We start from the raw sequence: 21,953 nt of genomic DNA on the forward strand, positions 1-21,953 counted from the left end.
GGGGAGCGCGCTGCTGCCGGCCGGGCCGCGTTGCACGCTGGGAGTTGTAGTTTACGGGGGTGCGGCCGGGGCGGGCACGCGGGGCACCGAGCGAGGGACGTGGGGCCCTGCGGGGCCTCCTCATGAGCCGCGCCGGCTGCCGGTGAACCTCCCGGTACTTACTTTTATAACTTCACGTTTACGTGGGATTTCACCGTAATTACTGCCAGCGGTGTTGCTCTGCCTTTTTGGCAGCGGCGTTACCCAGGATTTACGATTGGGGAAACCAGTTAAACGGAAGTTTGTCACAGGTTGAAAGGTAGGAGGGAGCCAACGTAGGAATCCTGTGCTGGGACTGCCTGAGGGATCAGGATTGGGATTCCTAACCTGAAATTGTCGAGGTACCTTGAACTTGGTGTTTGCTAGCATGCAAATGTAAACGTGACAGGAAAGCACAGAGCAGCTCGTGATGTTGTGGTGTTATTTTTAATTTTTATTTTTAGGAAACCTTCTGACTCGACTCGGATAAAGGCAGGAAGAAAAAAACCTGCGGCGTTTGCCTGGCTGCCTCAGAGTTGCCTGTCTGCGACAACGTACTCAGCACTCATCTTTACAGTGACCAACAAACAGAAATGATAACCTGCAAACCTGCAAAGTGTCTTCTCTAGAAAGATACCCTCATTTTGGATGAATGTTCTCACAGTCTAGGAGATTGATTTTTTTGTGAGAAAAGATTTTGTCATTTTTTTGTTTTCATAAGAGGCAGAAAGGACTTATGGAACAAGCACTTTGAAACTGAAGCTTATACAGCTTGACAGCCCTTGGGCTTTTATAATAAACATCCCCATGCAAACTGCATTTTCCATTTTATAACCTCATTAGATACAGTGAGCTAATAGATAATTTCCTCTTGAGATGGCACTGTTTTTTCAAACTAGTCAACAGGGTTTTCAGACTTTGCTGTGGAAATGTCGTCTGTTCTGGCCTGTTTCAAGATGCCAACAACTATTTGCTGTCTCTTTCAGCATCCCCAATAGGGAAAAGGTTAGCTATTTCAGTTTTATGACGTCTTCCAACACTGCACTACCAGTGGGTTCCAAAAGAACTGATGTCTTTCCTACCAAGAAAAGGTCTGAAATTAATTCTGAAGAAAAACATGGATGGGATGAGGAGACTAAAGAAATATCTGAAGGGAAATGCCACTTTTCTTCCTCTGTTGGAGCTCCAAAGAAACGTTTAATGAGTCACGTTCTGTCAAGGCATAAGTTTACCAACGTACAGCCCCCAGAAAAACCTTTGGAGGCTGAGGAATGGAACAGGCTGAGGGAAAGCTTTCCGTTGCCTGAAATATTTGAAGAAGTGATGTTTAACAGTATGGTGAGGTGCAACAGCCCCATTGATGTGGCTAAGTCCTTACTGACCCATGTGGCAAAGAGTAATGGTGACATTCCATATAATTTGTTGGTCAAATATCTGGTATTGTGTGTCCAGCAGAGGCAGACTTCAGAAATTTGTGATGTGTATGATATAATGAAAATCAGATTTAAGATTTTAGAAAGTGGGGCTTACAACGTTCTTATCAGGGGGCTGAGTAATTCAGATCAATGGAGAATGGCTTTGACTCTTTTGGAAGAAGTAAAAAAGATTATGATTCCCTCACGGACAAACTATGAATCCTGTATCAAAGCAGCCAGCCGTCATCAAGAAATGAACCTCGCGTTTGAACTTTACCATGAAATGTTGGCTAAGGATTTGATCCCAACCTTGGATGTCCTGCAGGCCTTTTTTGACTTCAGCAGGGGTATGAAAGGTGCTGAGTTACAAAAAGAGCTGTTTGGTATCCTCTTATATTTGAGAGAGAACCAAATATACCCTCAGAAAACATTTATGCGGAGTATAAAGCTATGGTTTGAAAGGTAAATAATGTTTCAATAGCAAGCTCCGGTTCATGAGGATGGGATTCAGATTATTCTCAGATGAACACTAATAAGATCCCTCAACATCTCATTTTGGTTGTTGTTTCTCCATGAGAGACACATTGTCATGAAAAGATGCATTTTATTTTTGCTCCCAAATTAGTGTAAAAGTGTAAAATTCTTACTGATTTCAGCTTTTCTTGTAAGATTTTACCTGTTAAATATTACTCCTTGGTACAGAAAGTGGGAAATTGTGGTGGGTCATGGCTGTCCAAAATATCCAACTTCATCTCTTTCTGGGGTTGGTACATAAGGAATATTGACAGGTATGAGAGTTTTTCCTATAACCTATCAGTGTGTAGAAGTAGTTATTTGAAAATTAGATAGTTTCTCTCTTTAAAGGAAAGAGGCAGCAGATTTAGCTTGGGTTAAGTGAAGATTAAATGTTGACTTTGTATAGAATAATAGGAGAGGAATAATCTTAATAGGAGGCTCTTCATTTTAGCAGAGTATTTAGCAGGCCACACAGTTTGTTTTCATGAGTAGCAATGGTCAGACTCTGCAGATTACAACTAGTTATGCTGTGCGTGCACCGTGTAGTTCACCTGAGCCCATTGCATATTTGTCATGCTGTTGTATGTGAGCCTGTCTATGACTTTTTTTTAAACTGTTGGCTTTGGTTTATGTAAGCTACACAGCCATTTTACAAGTTAGTCTTCCTGGATGGAAAATATGGCTGTGGGAATCCACTACCATTATTAGAATGGCTTATACTGCTGTCACCCTAGCTATTTTCTTTCCTGGGAATAGCTAGGGAGCAGACAGAGTAGGCTTCAATCGAGATGAACTGGTTTAGTGGGTGAAAATCTGTCATGGGGTGCTATTTTCCCAGTGATCAGAGAAGGACTTACCTGTAGGTGTGCGCTGCATGTGCAGGAAACTTAACATAGTAAGTCCTTGGAAAGGAGACTGCAGAGGTGGTCAGTGTGTTGAAGAGCTATATATTGCCTGTGGCAAACCAATGCTGCAAGCTGAGGCTAGACAAACTCCTGTTTGTATCTTTAATACTGTATTTGACTGTTAGAATAATTTGTGAAAGACTGTGGTAGACTAGTGTTTTAAGATCAATGTTGGGTCTTTCCCTAAAGGAAGTAGTGTTTCAAACATGAAGAAGAAACAAAGTCCGTAATAGAGGGATGAAACTAGGTGATCAGTTGTCCCATGTGGCTTTTCATCTGTGAACCTGTACAAAATGCTCAGTTTCACCTGTCTGTTCCAGTTGCTAGTGCTGAACTTGTATATGCTGGTGGTTGAAGAGAAATAAGCAGTTTACGTGGAGTTCCCAAAAAGAAATAGAACCTGATAATTTCTAGCACTGTTAGTCTTACAAAAACGATGCAGATTAGGAGGTGACTTTTGCTGATAAAGGAAACTGATGGTACAGCAAGCACTGAAGTGCGCTCTGTGAATGTAACTGAATAGGTGCTAGTTTTAAAAAATGAGTTTTCTGAAGAGCAGACCAGCACTGACTTCTAGTAGTGAGTAAAGCCAGATCCAATACAGAGATCTGAGAGTGCAACAAAGAATCACAGTATTTTCTGTTGCCTGTTGTCTTTGTAAGAAGACTAAAGAACCACTACGTATGAGCATGAGAAACGGGAAAGGAGGGCAGAAGCAGGATCGTTATTCCAAAGGCCATGGCATATGTGAATGTGCAGCCTATGATAATAAACAGTGGCAAAGGGAGAGATGTCTGCAATTGCATGTTGTCATGGGTATTCCCATTCTGTAACCTATTCTGGTTTGGATCTTGTGGGCAAAAAGAAATATTTATACCAGCACGATGGCGGCTGTGGTAGTGGTGGTGATGATAATGATATGAAGTCAAAAAGTCTCAATGCAGCATTTTGGTTTAGGGATATCTTTCTTAATCTCTCAGGACAACATCTGCATAGAAATCTTGATTCCTGTTTTCCCATCTGGTTTCTGAGGTGCTTTATGAATGTGTAGGGCAGCAACTTAAAAATTGTCAGTGCAGCCTCGTTACTTGTAGGGTTCTTAATATTGGGGACAACATAAACTGGGGAGGTTGGTGGTGTTAGTTCTCTGAATGTTGTTAAATGCCAGTTCTTTATATAATATTTTCAGGCGTTGCTAAATTATACATGAATCTTTGTATGATTTCTTTGCAGGGTGGATGATTGATTGGTCTTTTATTTCTAAATGTTGACCACAATAGAATTACTCTTTATCTGTAATTCAGGTATTGTTAAATAAGAACCTAATGTTTTTATTTATCTTTCCCTGTGTACACATTAGTATACCAGGAGGGAACTGGAGAGGACATCTGACCAACATTAAAGACAGGTAAATAGAACATTTTATTTAAAAGTGAGGTGTTGTCTTTGATTATTCTATCTTGAACTCTTCTTTCATAAACATAAAAAATAGCTTTCCTTATATAAGAAAATATCTTAATACTTGAGAATATGAACCTTTGTTGTGTACATATCATTTCCCAAACTCCGTTTTCCAGCTCATTCTTGTGCATTAAACAAGACCCAACATGCACAGTTGGAAAGGAATTATACTAAGCAGAGCCAAGACAGGAGACCACAGAGAAGAATAAGACCTGCCATTTTACTGGATGGCTTATTTGTTTACTGTTTAGGAATTAAAGACTTACTTTTTTGGTTGGCTTTATAATACCATTGTTTAACAGGATATGTAACAGAGCAGCTTTGGTGTGGAAATAGATGTCTTCTTGAAAACTGATACTATTCGTGCACTGCAGTTAATTTGTACAGATGGAACAGTTCTCCCTTCCCACCTGATTTTCAGTGAAGACAAAATGATTCTTATGTTAGGTTTTCACAGGGATAACTTGGATATGTGTTTCTATTACAGTGCAGTTTTCTTGATATCTGTAAATTCCTATTTTATATGTTATTCTCTTTGAAACCCAGTCCTGTGGTTTTGCAGCAATTTGGCAACTATAAATGTATTAATTATAAGATGTCTGCAATGCATTATGGGTTTTTTTAGTGGTCTATAAAAACAGACTGTGTTGCATACTCTGAAGTAAAAGTGCATGTAGAGTCTGCTGCTTTTGACACCCATGAAAGAACAGCGTAAGTCACTGTCCGAAGAGTAGGGGTTGTTCACTGTAAGATGGATTATTATTATGTATGAGACTGTGTATGTTACTATACTGTATTATAATTCACCACATTCTAGACAACCTTTTTCATTTCAGCCTTCAGAGTTCAAATTCTAAAGTTCACTGTCTTGGTTAAGAGGCAGCTTGTTATCTTACTGTCTGTAAACTCTGTTGCAGACATTGAGAGCTAAACTAACTTAGATCACCTCACATTTTATCATGAATTAAGAATCTGTGAACAAAGTGGTAACAAGGTGCTACATGGCATTTATTTTGTGATAACTGTATGAACACTTTTATTTTGAAATAAAGAAGTTTGAGGTAGCCTACTTGGATAAGTATTTGAATGAAGAAAAAAAGAATATAAGAGTTTTGTTGCATTTAAGTTAAATGGCTGCTGGCAGAAAAGATCCTTAGGATTTAAGAAAGAAAAAAAAAAGTTTGTTGGTTTTGTTGGGGTTTTTTTTGTGTGTGTTTGTTTTTTTATCCTAATCATAAAGGACAAAGCCCTTAAGGTATCTCTGAAACTCATGTGGTGGTTGTTACTACACTCATCTCTGCAGTCAGCATTAACTGATGTCTTAAAACATGAGTCTTGAGTTAAATCCAGAAGAACTACTTTTTCCTAAACTGGGTTTGACAATTTAATAGGCTTATTTGTAGGTTACTATGATTTTGTATAAATACTGGCAGTTATACCTAAGATGCTCATATCCAGGATATTTTCTGCTTCCTCTAGCACTGAGCTCCTAGTTTCTTTGAACCGTGATAGACAGAAGCTTGAACCCCCTGCAAACAAACATTGAAGTCTGCTGACCATTTTTCTTTGAGAGTTACAAAAGCTTTGGATTTCCAAGGTCAGCTACAGAAAGCTGCAGCTCAGGCTTTTTGAGCCTGTGTTCAAATTACTGCAGCATGTCTGACTTCATGTTTGATGTATAGGTGCCATGATACTCCAAGTCCATCTCAGAAAAGTCCCTCAAAACAGCAGTTAAGTGGTCAGTTATCTGTGAGGACAGCTATGTATCCTACAGAGGTGAAAGCCTTCTGTGTGGGAATTTCTTGGCATGAAATCTTGAAATTATCAATGAGAAGTTATAAAAATTGCAAGGTAATTTTAAAGATATGCTTGCAAAAAAGCAGCAGTTAGACTAAGGGTCCAGTCTTGCAAGATGCTCAGTGTTTCTTCTGCCTGTTTTGCCTCTGCTTCCTTTGGAAATCCACATTGAGAATTCACAAGAAGAAACTAGCTTCAGGAGCTTTGGTTGTTGATAGGTGGTTGGAGTGGGTTGATTTGTTTGGGTATGGGGAGGTTTGTTTTTTTCAAGTGATCTGAAAGTGGTCGTTGCAGAAGGATCCAAGTTAACTGTGGGACAGGTCCTTAAACTTTAGGCTTAATGGTTTTGAAATAGTCTCGTAACAGTTCATTAGGCCTTTCTTCTCTGTTGCCAAACTGTGAAGTTCCTTAATGCTGTTAGATGTATTTAATGGTAACTTTACAGCTATATGAGCAGCCAGTTGCATTGCTTACATTAATACGTAGGCTAAGCCTGCAGTGGCCACAGTGGGTTGAGCAACTGGAGTGTATTGTTTGTATGCAACAGTGAATGTCCATTGTTGGGATTTCATGCATAACTTTTTTTGATTCAGTAAATTCACACTCAGCATTGCAATTAAAGCAGTTTTGGCTTATGGTATGTGCATTAATGTATACTAGACATAAATTGTTGGGAGAATTTAACATTTCTGATTGCCATGGTTTTAGAAAATTACAACGACTTAGCTTTGGCATCTCTAGGATATCTCTGTGGAGACAGCCAGGGGAAAATAACTTGTTCCATTTTAACACTTAAAGCTCAAATCCTACAATTCAGTTCTGGGATTGTGCTTGTGAAAATAAGATATTTGGATGGATTTAGAGAAGAATGGTTACTCCTTCAGTTCAAACTATGTCCAGCTGGGTGAATATAGGCTTCTGAACAGAGAATGATAGAAAGGAAAAATGTGAAACATCAACAAGATATCCTGCATATAAGAGAAGCTTAAGTGGGAGCAAGTGGCAAAAAAGTCATTGTTCGTCAGCCAGGAAGAACGAAAGACCCATTCAGACTAAGCATCATTTTATTGCCTGCTGAAGAAGCTACTAGATTCTACTTATTTTCTTGGTACCGTGGCTGGAGTGTCCAGTCTGGTGATGAAGGTGCAAGCTGGATCTCATGTCTGATATTCTTGGCAGAAGTGCTTGAGAACAGACACGACTGACTGTGAATTTCCTTAGTGTATGTTAATGTCCTATCTGACCATTTCTTTTTCCCTTTTCATGTAGTTATTGATAAGTTAAGCTTGGAAAAATTTCTAGGTTTAACCCACAATCAGAGATGCAAGTCAAGAAGTGTACCCATGGAGTCTGTGTATATTTGTAGCTCATTGGTTTGTCTTTAGAAAGTGCATCTGCAAAACTTTCAGATAAGTTTTTTAGGGGAAAAAAAAAAGGTTAATGTAGTTCACAATTCAAGCACAGAAATGCAGGTTGTTTTGTCTCAGTCCTCCACTGTTAACCCCACCTTACATGCTGGTTTTGTGGTGGATGCAGAGGTTCATGGTAGTGATGCATGACATACATTTTTGACCTGTGTATGGAGCTGTGCATTGTGTTATGTGTTTAGTTTACAGGGGCTAACAGGAGAGACAACTAGGAAAGAAAAGAATGAAAAAATGGGACATGGAAGTGATGACAGTTCCAGTTTGATTTCCTTCAGACTGTGTGTTAGAGCAGAGGTTGTGACTGTGGGACATGAAACAACAGAAAAGGCTCGATATTAAAAAAAAAGATGTTTGTTCTTTCTCTTAAGATAGAGTTCTGGGGGATCGTACAAAAATCCAGAGCTGGCCACGAAAGTTAGGCCTGTCTTGTTTTGCATCTTGGAATTATGTGCATGCTGTGCTAGCAGGCTCTAGGAACAAAAACCTGACTCATAGCAGTTGACATAGTTCTTGTGGCTATGGTTTGTTTTGATTGCCTTTCCCAGTGCTGGGGAGTTTTTGCAGCACTTTACATAAAAAGTTGTGCCTCTTGGCTGGCACCGATCTGTGTATTCTCTGTAGTGTTGCCTCACTCATGCTGTTCTGGAAAATTTTTCAGGATCTGCTATGATATGCCAGCACTCTTCTCGAGGAAATTAAAGAGTTTGAGGTCTGTTTTTTCACATTCCCTATTGTTCTATTCTGTAATCTTTTATGATGGATTTTCAATCTCTGTGTATTCTCTTAGTATTAAAAATACGCATGGACAGATCACTGGAGAGTTCTTGTGTGTGTCAGACAAAACAATGTATGATTTGGGATCTGCAGAACCGCAATTGTTACTATAGCTGCTGGCCCTGCAACAGGGAAACTTAAGAGTACTGTGAAGTGGACAATGTGAATGATAAAGGAAACTGTCCCATTGCTGCATGCAGTCATACAATCCCTGAAACAGCTGTGCATGATGGAGTGGGGTTTCTGGCTCTGCAAAATGATCGCTAAATGATGGCATTGGTTGACTGTAGCTGCAGAGCTTTTTCATCTGCAGCAATCTGCATTCCTAGATCCATGTGATGATATTTAGCCCATGCTACAGAACAGGAACAGAAGTTTCTTAGCAATAAGGAAACAAGTAGTGATTAATCACCAGGAGATAGCAACGTAAAGCTGCTTTCTGTTTGGGTGCCATCAGCTTGATATTAGAAAATCTCTGGTGAAATTGGGCATTGTACAGACATGCAGTGCCAGTGTGACTTAGTATTGCTGAGGGCTTTCAAAGCAAACTTTCTGTCTTAGTCACATTCTGCTTTCAGTCTGTTCACTTTGACCACCTTGGAGAGATCTGAACAGTGTTAGCCTAGAAATAAGGGGAACTCTCATAGCAAAAGACAAGCAGCACAAAGAAGGCAGTCTCACTCGTTATTTGCTTTTCCAACCATACAGCAGATTTATGTTACCTTTTCTTATTTTCTTTTTTTTTTTCCTTCTTTTGAGCAGGGTTATTCCCACACCTGTGTCAGGTTTGGTTATTCCAAACCTTGATAAACCAGGCACAGATAGCTTGTCTTTTTTGTAGGAGCAGTCAGTGGCACAATAATGGAGTATTTCACTGGTTCATTTTCTTGTTGTAACACTTTGGAGTGGATTTATAGCTAGACCAAGGCTCTGTGGCCTGCCTGCTAGCTTCAGCTACTATGGCTACAACTGCTTCATATGTTCCGGCCAGGCCAGTGCAACTGCGTCACCTTCCCACATTGAGATCTGGGCTGTATGTACCCATGGTGACTTTCCTGGTTAGCAGGGAAACTTCCAAGTATTAGAGATGTGGAAATTTCTGGTAATGCTGAGAGTTGAACTCTGATCTCTCAAGGCATAAATAAATGCTGGTGAATATTTAAATACTCTTTTTTTTTTCCTCCATCCTCTCATGCAGAGTTCTAGTCCTAAATCCTCAAATGTCTCTAGAGTTAAATCTTTGGTCCTGATACCACTAAATCACATAGAAATATTTCTAGTGACTTTAGAAGATTTTGGATGCATCCCAGAAAGAGTACAACAAATTTTCTGATGATTGTACTGTGCTGGAGTTCTTGTAAAGAATTGTGCTAATACACAGACACTCAATAAGTTAATAAAATTTAAGGTATTTCTTATGTAAAAGCCTTTATCCTTTTGTTTTCTTCTTTCACTGTTATTACAGCGGCCAGTGCCCAGTTTGCAACCATCAGCTGGAGGATAGTGACCTCACCGAAGAGGAGTATAATAATCTCAGAGAAAGAATAATAAGGGACGTGATACATGGAACTGACACTTTTAGAAAGACAAGCCCACAGGTAGGTCTTGCACGCTGTCAAGTTAGGAGGATAATATGCAATTAATGTTCAGGTACTTTGAAAACACCACAGATCTTTTTTTCTTTGCTTTAAACATTGTTAGGCCATTAGATATTGAAGTATGCTATGTATATTTCAGTTGTGTTTATAAAATGGGTCTAAGTCTTGACCTCTTTCATATTGTCTTTGTTCTTATATTTTCAGTCAGCTGTTAATGGATACTGAAATAATTAATTTTTTTTTACATTAAAAATGTAAAAACTATGGAAATCTTCTAATCCTTCAAAAGCTAAATTTTAAGTATGGAATAAAATGCAGTAACTGGAACAAAATAAGACATCTAGTATTTCGAGCTTGCAAAAAAGTAGAAGTCCTAGTGTTTCTTAAGTTCAGTATTGTATCTAAAGCTTACATTTATGTGCTGAATACTTGATTTTTCAGTTGGGCAGCTGTTTGCCAGAAACAATAAAGAACTGATTATCACTTTGTTCACTCAACTTTCACAACCCACCAACCAACAAACTACCCCTCAATTTTAAAGATATGCTTTCATATTTATAATTACAATATACATCAGGAGTATCAAGCTTTTCAAAGGTCACTGTAACCATATGAGAGGGCATAATTCCCAGACGCTATAATATATTGCAGTTCTATTTCTTACTCATTGCATGGAGATCAGTGGTTCAGCAATAGTAATACAGAATGAAGCTGAGCTCCGCTAGATGGAGCCAACGCGACATCTCAGGGTGGGTTTGCTTTCCTTTTGTAAGTATTGATGTCATTTTGCTGCAGCTGGCACCTCAGTTCTGCACCAGTTCTGAAAATATGGAAGAGGACACCAGATCTAATTCTTCAGGCTTTCTGCAGACACAGACCTTGCACATGTGTAACAGTTGTAGAAACTTGAAACAGTTAGTGTTGGGGTACTTGTAGTACATGAAGCCTGTTGTTCAGACATCTAATTTCCACACAGATTTTTCTCCTCAGTTCAGGACTTTTAGCTGATCTAGCTGCAAATTGTACAGGGGAGTGAAATTGTGCTTAAAAATACCATCACAACTTTAAGTCTTTAATGGGTACTGGTGTTCTATAATATTATAAGATAAACGAAAGGATGTGGTTTATTGTACACTGTACAACTAACTTTATATGTTCTCTAAAAGCCTTTGTGAAAATTATGGTTGAGCTTGGTTTATTAAAGAAAGCAACAACAGCAAAACTTTTAATTCCTTAACCAGTTAACTGGCTAGTCTGTGAAGCTTCATTTCTGTTCCCTGTGGTGACTGCTGGCTTGAAAATTTCAAATTTGTCAAGTACACAGGGCTAAATTAGCAGTACCAGTTGAAGGCGGGGAGATTTAGGAATGGAGTTCTGGGTAACAGGACAGTTCACGCCCAAGCTGAGCAGTAGTAGCAATGATGTTTCCCCTGTTTGAGAACCTGATTGATCAAATGACTGACATCTAATGCAACAAGACTCAATACACTGTGGTAAGTTTTGATGTCAGTAGATTTTGGTAGTCTGTGCGATAGCCGAAATTCCATCATTTACCACTCTGGGCCACCCACTTGCTAGTTCCAGGCTGACCTTGTTCCAGTTCCCTATTGGCAGGCAGTCACCAGGAGGCTAAATGGAGATGAATCCGGTGTGTTTACTGTTGGCTATACAGCTTAAAGTCTGCTCCCTCAGTGAATTTTGAGCATGTATGTGGGGACAGAGGCAAAACAGTGTTGTGATGTGTCAGAGGTTTCCAGAAATAAATTTGGGACTTTCTAGTTGCCTTTGTGCTGTGAAAGCAGACCTGTGGTGATGAAAATATGCTGCCCATTTTAGGTATGACAGACTGTGTGACTTCTCTTACAGCCAGGGTTTTCCAGAGGGGAAACTAGGTGAAGAGGCTGAAAATAGGGTGTAAGCAAGTACATTTGAGGGGGGGGTTTCCATTTTCCAGTCAGTCACTTTTTTGTAGTAGCCGCAATTCAAATAGAAAACTTTTTAGCTTTCTATTCCTTCTTTTCTCCTAACGAGTTTTCTTTAGTGCATCTGTGTTTCTTGCAATGAAATGATTATTCAGGGAAACAGTTTGAGTTGTTTTGAGCTCCAAACATTTTTTTCCCAACAATGTTTCAAATTGAATATGTAATGCATTTGGAATTTATTTTTTTTTTCACCCCACTGAGGAATAGTCTTTTGTCTTTTGCAACAGCATCATTGCTTTATTTGATTTTATTTCTCTCACTTAAGATTAAATGCGATCGGAGTAGAAAATTAGGAGCAAAGATTTGGTTTGCTGAGGATCTCCCAAAAGTAGTCTGTTGTGCTGTGATTAAAAAAAAAAAAAATCTTTTCTGTAATTAGTTTTAGGAAAGAAAATCAAACAACTTAGGTTTGTACATCAGAATGGCAGTAAACACTATTTACAAATATGTTGAAAAGATGGCTTACATGAACTATAAAACTGATTATCTGTGATAAGGAAATACCAGTTACACATTAAAAAGAGACATCAGCTCAGATCTTCATGCACAGCTACTGAAAGGTCTATTAGGATGTCGTAAGATGATCTAATATAGTGAGCTGCAACCTTGCAGGCTGCTGTAGAAAGAAAATGTTGTAACAAGACTGTCACCTTTTGTACCAGTGTGTATATGATGTTTTGAGTTGGATGCCTGTTTACCCTGGCTACGTTTAATTGGGAGCTATGCCATTGAGCCTGAGTTGATATAATTGATATACTGAGAGGCAGAATCAAGTTTCACTGTGATGACTTTCATGTTGCAGCTGCTCCCAGGTGTTTCTCTAAAATACACAAATGCAGTAATTTCATTCCCTTCTTGGATACTTCATACCCCTGATAAGCCTGAATGTTGTGCAGGGGGAAGGAAGCACATGGGAGATGTGTATGTGCTGTCAAGAAGGCAGGAAGAGATGGGTTTGTGGGCATGTAAAGTCCCCACACTAGGTCTGGGCTAAGTGTGTAAAGGGGTTTTACATGTTCTTCTAGAATATAAGAGACTGGAGAAGGAAGAGGAAGTGACCCATTCATCTCAGTGTTGTTTTTGCAACTGAATGAGGTTGTGCTGTTTCCAAGGAGCCTTGAAAATAAAGCTCTATCTCTTACTTTTAGATTGATGCCTTTTCTTTTCTATAAAGCTTTGGTTCTTCTTCCACGTGTGCATGTTTCCCAGCTCCATGATTTGCTCTAAAGCCCTGTGTGGTATATGTCAGTCCTGTTCTGAACAGAGTAGTTTATTACTTCCAAAAAAACCTATGTACTCCAAGCTCTAAGAAAACTATGTCTGATGCAGTCTGCTCTAACCCCATCTGGCAGAGCCCTCACTCCCAAGTTCCAGTGTGATCTTCTCATTCTTCTACATGCTTTGTTTACTCTCAACTTGTGGTCAAAGTCAGCTAAATTGCCTGCACTTGAGCTGTTTCGAAGGTGAGATACCCTTACCTGCCCTGAGATGCCTGCATGATTATGGCTGTCCATCTTGCCCCTGGGTGTCATGGCTTCTTTGCCTGAGATCAGGGAGAAAGAGAAGGCTAGTTAATTCAGTTAGGCCTGCTGTGTCTCCTGAGAAGATCAGGGGCTGAAGCGGAGAAAACCCCTTCCCAGCAAACAGCTGATACCGTGTGCACAGTGTGGGCCACAGCCCAGGCTATTTGTGCTGTTTAGCTCCTCTACCTCTATTCCCAAGTAAGTTACCTCCTCCCTGTCACTGCCAGGGAGCAAAGAACTTTCTGAGGGGAGGAAACATGGAAGGAAGGAGAAGGCTGAGTGGAATTTCTCCCGTGAGTTCATGTGCATCCTTCCCTCCCAGATGTGTGCCACATTTCAGCAAAAGGATCAGATTCCTAGTTAAGTGTTTGTCCTCTGCAGTAGGAGTGCAACAATTTGGCATGTTGCTGAATGCTGCAAAGCCTCTTGCACTGGAATGGGGGCTGGTTTGAGCAGAAACAGTTCCTGTGGTTTCTTCTCAGGTGGGAATGACTGGAAGTCCTCTTGTCACTTCTGTGGCAGGGTGGGTCACTTTGCTAGGATTTGGTTTAAAATGACAGCACCTGGATTCAGAGCTAGCTTCAGCTAGAAGCGTGCTGGCAGGATGAAAATCCTGATGGTGCCAGCATGGGTTGAAATCTTTCTATTAGTTCTGGAGAAGGATATAGGGGTGGTGAGCTGTAGTTAGGCTTAGGATTAGGGCTAAACCGAGGCTTCAAGACGGTAGAGACTTCTGAGCTTGTGCTTTTTTTTTTCTTTTTGCTTTTTTTTTTCTTTCCTTCCTCTTCTCTAGGAGGCCCAAGAATAGGATGAATGCTGAGGTTGGCTTAGATGAGCAAGTTATGACTAATTTTTGGATGGGTATGAGTTACTGAATTGTAGGTAGGCTGGGGTTTCAGTATAGCAAGGATGGAGGAACCTGTTATTGCTGAATCTAGAAAGTCCTGAAAGTGTGGTGTTTGGGCATTAGTGTTTTGGACAGCAGGTGCTGGAGAACTTGAGTTATTGTTGGAGTCTTACAAGTTCATTAAGATTGAGTGCTGGTGGAGATGAAGGGCTTCTTGGTAGCCTTTTGGGTATGCGCTGGTGTTGGGCTATGGATAAGACTAGGGTAAGAGTTAATGTTTAGGAGTTAAAATACTTGAAGCACTCATTCAATGTGGCCGTGGTTAGGCCAGAGTATTAGATTAGAGGTGGCATCAGTAAGGACAAATGTGTTATCTAGTCTGCAAAAACATGGATCAAAAAACTTACTTCTAACTGCTCTTTGATTATAGGACGGCCAGTGCTGAACAGTTCAATTCTACAGGTTTTATAGAATAGCAGATTGACAACTAAGCCCATTGTTGCCTTGTGGCTAATTCTTACTTATGGGAAGGATATGGTCATTAACTTGTGGATAAGGATAAGGTTAGCGTTGCAATTATAATTAAATACACTGATATCAAGCCTGAAGACTCCTGGATCATGAAGAGTCCTGTGCAGTCATAGGTCTGGAGAAACCTACAAAGGTGAGACACAACATTTGCAGATCAGGTTGAACAGCTTTTTTTTTCAGTTCTCTGCTAAATATGGGTCACTGAACTCAGTCAGGATAGAGTTAGTATTCAGTAGAGCAGAATCCTGCATTGCCTTAAGACCCAGGTTTGCCGCTAGGTCTTGTAACATCAACAAGGATGGAGGAGAGCTGGTGAGTGGGGCTCAGGGTTAGCTGTGGGCTTGTTTCAGTTGCAGTGTTTTGGCTAGAACTAGGGTTAGTTTGGGGATTAGAAAGAACACTAGCCTCAGAGCTTGATCCACTACTGAATCTTGTAGGTCTAGTAAGCACAGAATAAAGACGGGTAATGGCTTATGGTGGGTGTTGAGACAATTGCAGTAGTAGAGTGTCCAGACAGTCTGAGAGCACTGCAGCCCAAGCTGCAGCCTTTATCCTCCTTACTTTCTGTCCTCCTGCCTCCATTTAATTCAGGGTTGGCGTTACACTCTTCTTGTGATATGATCTGCTAGAGGGGAGGGAACTTCTGGAAGGAAGGAAGAGGAGGGGAAGAGGAGAGACCAAATGGGAAATGGGTGGTGAGAGGCAAAGGCAGTTGGAATTTTTCTAAGGTTTCTTTTGCATCTTCCCTTACCCCAGAGGCTCCTGATAATGGAATCAAACAGAAGCACAGAGAGTCTTTTGGCAGGAGGATGAAAGACTAAGCTGCTTCCTTAGCAGCAAGAAATAGATCTAGATGAAAACATAGATTTGGCGCATATTTCTTTCCCTCAATTACCTCAGTGTTAGAGAATCTTTCTTGGGGGGTGGGTCAAATCTTCTGGGGTGGTCCACAGTCTTCCTTTCCTTGATTTGTATAGCAAGGAGTGAGTTGGGACTTTGTTCAGGTCACTTGGTCTCCTTTGCCATCAAATGGTGCAGCAAAATTAGGCCACCCTGCAACACAAGAATGCTCCTTTCTTCCAATCCACTGTCTAAACCTGTTTCATTGTCCTCCACAGCCTTTTTAAACTACAACTTTGTCACCTCTCTATTTGGAAAATCTTCTAATATGCTACATTCTTCATATTCCAGTTAGTGCAATCAAGTAAGAAAAATCTGGTTCTAATCTTATTTTTTTGAACACCAGTTGTTTGGTTAAAATACGGTTGCTAACCTTAACTTGTTTCCACTGTAGATCGCCTGAAGATCTTGCTAAGCAAAATACAAACATGGTTTGCTGATGGCAGTGATTTTTCTCAGATCTGTATCTTCCTTACATTAGCTAGAACATATAAGAAGAAAGAGAGAGAAATACAAGAAATTGAAAAATTTCACCAAGGTTTAAGAATGGCATACCTTGATAAAGTTGTTCTTTTTTCTTGTTCATTAGTTGATCACAGAGGCAGACAGGACCATAAACATGAAGTCAGAACAGTAACTGTTAACTAAAGAATTAAACTAATCTGAATTATCTGAGTAGCTAATTTTTAAGGAGATTATTTTATCAGGAACTTCTTGGACACACAGTCCTTCACTTCCAGCTCATGCATTCCACTAAGTAGGATCTTAAGAGATGTTTATGTAATGCAGACTACATATACTAACATCCTTTTTTAAGTGTTCTCTGTCTCTGAATATTGCTAAGTTCTTTGATAATACTTCTAAAGTAAAATTAGCATGAGCACATGTTGATTTAAGACACTTTGAAATGTTACCTCTTGGAACTTAGGCATTGTCGAATGGTGCTTTACCATTTGGTACTTTGGTCCATTACCAAACATTCTTCTAAGTCAAGGAGCTGGTCTCCAGCTGTGGTCAAAACCAGATTCTTCTGATGCTGCAGAGGCCTGTGTGGAATTGTCTAATATAGGGCTTCATTATAATTTATGATAATTAGAATTGCTTAAGAAGTTATATAGTTTCATGTTATCTATCCAATACCTTATTTCCTAAATTAGATCTGTTTTAGAACATCATCAACTTGAACAGATTTTTTTATTACACTATGATGATCCTTTAAGTTGATACAGTTCCTCCATAAATCTGTAGAATATAAGTGTACTTTTTTCCTGTAGTGTGCATTGTTTCATCTTTCTGATGCTAAATTTAATTTGGTTTTGTATTCATCATTGGTGTGGCTGCTTCTGTGCTATTCCCTTTCTTAAATATTTGTAAAATATTTCATATATATGGGAATTAGTATAGAACTTTGAAAGGTGCTGCTAATTTATTAGCATGTCCGTTTGTTTTTTCTATTCTGCCTTTTTTAAATGCTATAACTAGTTCAGTGTTCTAGTAGCTTGTTATGAAGTCTTGTGGCAGGTTTTTTGAAAATCTAATTAATGCCATCTGCTTCTATTTTACCTACATTTTCATTGACACAAGGAAAGAATTTTTAGAGATACTCTTTTGCAAAAGGCGTGCACATTAAACTCTACCAGATCATATTATTCCAGAGGGTTTGCACAATTTTTAGTGATTGGTTCAACCATATTACAGTGTACAGATGCTGGGTGCATAGGTTTATAAGTCTCTGGATTGTTTCTAGAAATATAGGGGTAGAACATGTGGTGCCATTCTCTGTCCCAGAACAGTTGCTGTTTCTCTTGAGACTGCAAATATTCGTTAGCATATGCATTTGGTGGCAGTGTGATTTTTAAACTAGCATAACTAGCCTTACCACCCTGCCAGCTGTTCATTCCTGCCCCCTTTGGCCCCTGCAAGTGTGCCAGGAAACAAGGGAGCACAGCTCCATGGTAAGCAGGGCACAAACCCAGATAATAGTGTTTTGTTTTCTTGTGGGTGTTTTTTCAGCTGGATCAGTTCCTTGTTCAGTTTTGCTTCAAACATCTGTAGCAGCATAGCAGGGAAAGCAGCATGGAGGTATATCCGGCTGTCTGATATTCAGGTAGCATTTTTCCACATGGATGTTATGGGCTGTCTGTAATTAAGTGCAAGTCTGCCTCACTTACTTGGGACGGTGTCTTTTCTATCAAGTTCATGATTCATTGCTTTTATATTATTTCACTGTCTTTCTGTAATGCCCGTTACATTGTATTCAAGCATTCAAGTCAATCTTTTCCTTGTTAGGCATTCTGTTAGGTGGTTTGCCTTAAGACAAAAAGGTTCCAAAATAGCATTTACAATTTTGAAAGCACTGTGAATTAAAAATTCTGCAACTGCCTTTGCAAGTTTTTTGTGTTTGTTTGTTTTAAAAGAAAGCTTGGTATGGTCCATTTCTATACTCTTGTACTTAGGATGGCAGCCTTGCAAAGATGAGGGCGTTTTTCCACTGAGGACAGCAGCACAAACTGCTTGTTCCTCCCTCCATGTTAAGTGTGCTCAGGAAGGACGTTTCAGAAGTGCACTGCCTGGATTGTTGAGGTCCAAGTTTTGCACTGGCCTCATGACTGACCCTCTGCTGTCTGATATAGGCAGGCAGGAACAAGTCCCAGGAGAACACTGCCTGCTGTTGATGGAGGACTATGAACAGGCAATACAGAGCACATCTCAGCCAGGTTGTCAATGCACCTGCAAGCACTTTCTTGTTTGTGACGGTATCTCTGAAAGCTACAGCCACAGGAGTTTGAGTCCTGGATTATTTGTTAACTTTAGAAGCATGTAACAGAGGGCAAACAAATTGTATGCAATCCAGAGTACATAGTGATACCAATACACAATAGTGAGAAAAGCCTTCCTGCTCATAAGGGTTTGAAGGGGATTTCCAAGCTTTGAAACTGTGGGGGAAATATTCAAACCCTTCAGGCATAGCAACAAACAGATTTAAGAGTGCTTGAACGAGGTGCCTTAAAAAAAATTGGCTGGATTTCAGCTTGACAGCTGAATTTTATTTCTCACACTCTAAATCTCATTCCTGTGTTTTTCTTCTGATACTGAGAAACATTGCTGAAAAGAAAGCAACCCCCATCACTTTTTATTTTATGAAACTGTTAGAAAGTGAATGTTTTCACTTCTCTAAAAGCTGGTCTTACGTGTTGAAAAACACTGTTTGATACTTAGGATAGAGTTACACAATACTTAAGTGCAGTATAATATTCTGTTAATTAGACTTTGCTCTTTCCTTGCACTTTAGTATGTTGCCACTTAATATGGAGAGGGGAAGCACTGCTTTTTCTGTTGTACAAAGCTTAAACTGTTGTGAATGCTTCTGGAAACAATATATGTTGAATACCATAGTTTTGCACTTTTTAATTTGACTTTAGTGTCTCTCCACCATTCCTGATGAGTGAGCATAAACTTCATTGTTTAGAAGAAGTGACAGGCAGCCTTTCCTGCAGTGATTTTAATAGGTTTTGGTAGGGTGTTTTTTTTTTTTCTTTTTTTTTTTCTTTTCAAATTTCATGTGTTGGCATGAACATAATAGCCTTTCTTGTATTTAAAAGTTCTCTGTGGATTTGCTCATTTATCTCCTTTGTATGTTATATTACTTTGGGGTTTGGCATTTAGATCAGTAGACATTTTGGATTGTTGCAGAATTTGAGCAATACCGTTATTTTATTTCTAGTTGCCAACATATTTCCTATTTAGACTTGAGGAGAAAAATGCTCAAGTGATCTAACCTTTCTGTGATCTGAAACTTGTCATATACTTAGATCTGTTATAGATGTTAAAATTATTTCAAAATGCTAATTTTAATTACGCTCATTGCTCTTATCAAAGGACATGCTTGTATAGCTATGTTTTCTTTGTTTTGTCTTCAATTGTGATGTTTATTTCTATGTTGCCGTATTTAACGTAGTATATCTGTAAATAATAATAATGAATTCCTCCCCTCATTTTTGTTGTGCTTTTGAGTTTGTGCACTGGTATTGGAAGAAAAACATACATTTCTGTCTATAAATGTATTTACAGAAGTTGAAATAGTGTTAATACTTTTACAGAAAAGTCCTATTTTTAGATTTATTACTACTGCTATTTCCAATATTATTGGCTGTGTAAGCCAGACTTTTGAAGTCTGAGGTCACACTTTTTTAAAAATTATTTTTAAATGAATGTTTAAAATAGCAAACTTAATCTCTTTTCTTTCAAACAATAATTCCTGTACTTCTGTTTTTTAAAACTAACCTTTATCTATTGTTTTGCTGCAATACCTCAGGTTGAGAGAGAAATCCATAAAATGTTGTAGTTTCACAGTCCAGTAAGTTAGCATAGTCACGGCTACCTGTGGGAAAAGGTGATCCCAGTAGTCTCCCTTGCTACCAGTCTCATTCCTATTCCATGTCCTGGCTGAATTTTCATGCCAGGACAAACCTCTGTGCTCTGACCTCAACAGCCTGGTGCAGGCTAAGACTGTTAATTGGCTCAGTTCATGGTGGATCAGTTCTTCATCCATGTCAGTCATTCTCCTTGTGCCAAAAAATGTGTGTGTGTGTAGGTAGAGGGGGCAAGGCTAAGAATGAATGGCTGAGGGAGGGGAGAAGGTAGAAACACCTCTTTCTGTGGCAGCACCACTACATACCATAAAATGATGGTGAAATAGTGCATGAGTCATTCAGCTGGTGTGGAGTACCAAAAAATGCGAGACTGTGTTGTGCTTTTGCCGAGATATGAATGGAATTGAGCCACACACACTAGTGGTTAAAAAAAAAAATATTTTAAATGTCTTTAATTCTTCACATCAAGGTAAGTTCCATCATGGGTTTGTTATGGCTGGCTCTTACTTCCAAATCGATTTAGTCAGTGTGGTGTTCATTTGCAAAGATAAGTTTTCTTAGTAGAAGGTGCAGTGAATCATTACACACGGTTGCGTAGTTGGCATTCCCCTATTTTCCCAGCTAGGCAATGAATGAAATCAGGTGGGTTTTTTAAAATTCCCTTTGCTTTTGGTATGTGGTGTGAAACAGGATATCACTGGAGCCTCCGGTGAGCACCCCGCTGCGTTGCGCATATTCCAGCTGCAGGGAGACATGTGCATGCAGTGCACTGGCTGCTGTGGGAAGTCTTGCAGTGAGGTAACAGCCTTGCTGCATTGCAACACTTTTCTTTGGCTTCCAAGCATTAAGAGGGTCATGTCAATAAGCAATGCTGAATGTGTTTTTAAAGTTTTGTCCCTTCAGTTGCCAAGTCTGTTGAATCGAGTTTGAGTAGTGTTTCCAAGGCTGTGAGAATGGACTTTTCCTTGGAAACTTTGTGAGATGAACCTGGTCAGAACAAGATAGAAATCAGTGTAAGGTTTGCTGTGTTTGTTTTGGTGCTCTTACTTGCAGGGCATGGCGGGGAGAGAGAGAGAGAGATGTTCTGCTACTTATTGGTGTGTTGAAAGGATTCATCAGAAGTGCCCCTTCTCATGTTCAGCAGGATGTTTCCACGTAAATCTTCCTGCGGCACATGCCAGGGTGTATGTAGATCACGCATTGCATTCTCTGTTTGGAAGGGGAAGCCCCTGTGAATAGCTTGCTTCTTTTTGCTTAAACCAACCTTCACATCATCACTGTACTGCCTGGATGATTGTGTCTGGCTTCTCTTGAATCAGCTGTACCCTAGCTGCAGCTGGGCTCTACTTCATTTATGGCTTATAACGAAGATCTTCAATTTCTTCTTACAGTTGGCTAGTGAAGGAAATATCTTTAGAGAATTGTGGGTGAATCATCTCCTTATTACTGTGGCTGTAAGATGTGCATAAAATCCAGACAAATCCTGATCTTTGAAAGATCAGCATTCTTCAAATTGTATATTTTCTCTCTTTGTGGTGGGTTGACCTTGGCTGGATGCCGGGTGCCCACAAAACTGCTCTGTCACTCCTTTCCTCAGCAGGACAGGGCCGGGGGCGGGGGGAGAAAATAAGATGGAAAAAAACTCGTGGCTCAAGATAAAGGCAGTTTAATAAAGCAAAAGCAAAGGACACATGCAGAAGCAAAGGAAAACAAAAGATTTGTTCTCTACTTCCCATGAGCAGGTGATGTCCAGCCACTTCCTGGGAAGTAGGGCTTTGGTACATGGAACAGTTGTTCCAGAAGGCAAACATCGTAATAATGAATGCCAGCCTCCTCCTCCTTTCTCTTAGCTTTTATTGCTGAGCAGATGTGATATGGTATGGAAT

The 21,953-nt window shown here is 39.7% G+C and overlaps 1 protein-coding gene across 3 annotated transcripts in view; it reads left to right on the plus strand.

Moving 5' to 3' along the window:
• The first annotated feature begins 548 nt into the window (after positions 1-548).
• Positions 549-21,953, plus strand: part of KIAA0391 (KIAA0391 ortholog) — a 53,057-nt gene continuing 31,652 nt past the window's right edge. For all 3 annotated transcript variants that reach the window (XM_010583651.1, XM_010583652.1, XM_010583653.1), the window contains exons 1-3: positions 549-1,895; positions 4,215-4,262; positions 9,779-9,911. In XM_010583651.1, the coding sequence (XP_010581953.1) occupies positions 895-1,895; positions 4,215-4,262; positions 9,779-9,911 (1,182 nt within the window). In that variant the 5' untranslated portion in view covers positions 549-894. The remainder of the gene's footprint in view (positions 1,896-4,214; positions 4,263-9,778; positions 9,912-21,953) is intronic.

The sequence above is a fragment of the Haliaeetus leucocephalus genome, unplaced genomic scaffold, assembly GCF_000737465.1.
Source record: "Haliaeetus leucocephalus isolate CR32 unplaced genomic scaffold, Haliaeetus_leucocephalus-4.0 Scaffold932, whole genome shotgun sequence".
NCBI classification, from domain to species: Eukaryota; Metazoa; Chordata; class Aves; order Accipitriformes; family Accipitridae; genus Haliaeetus; species Haliaeetus leucocephalus.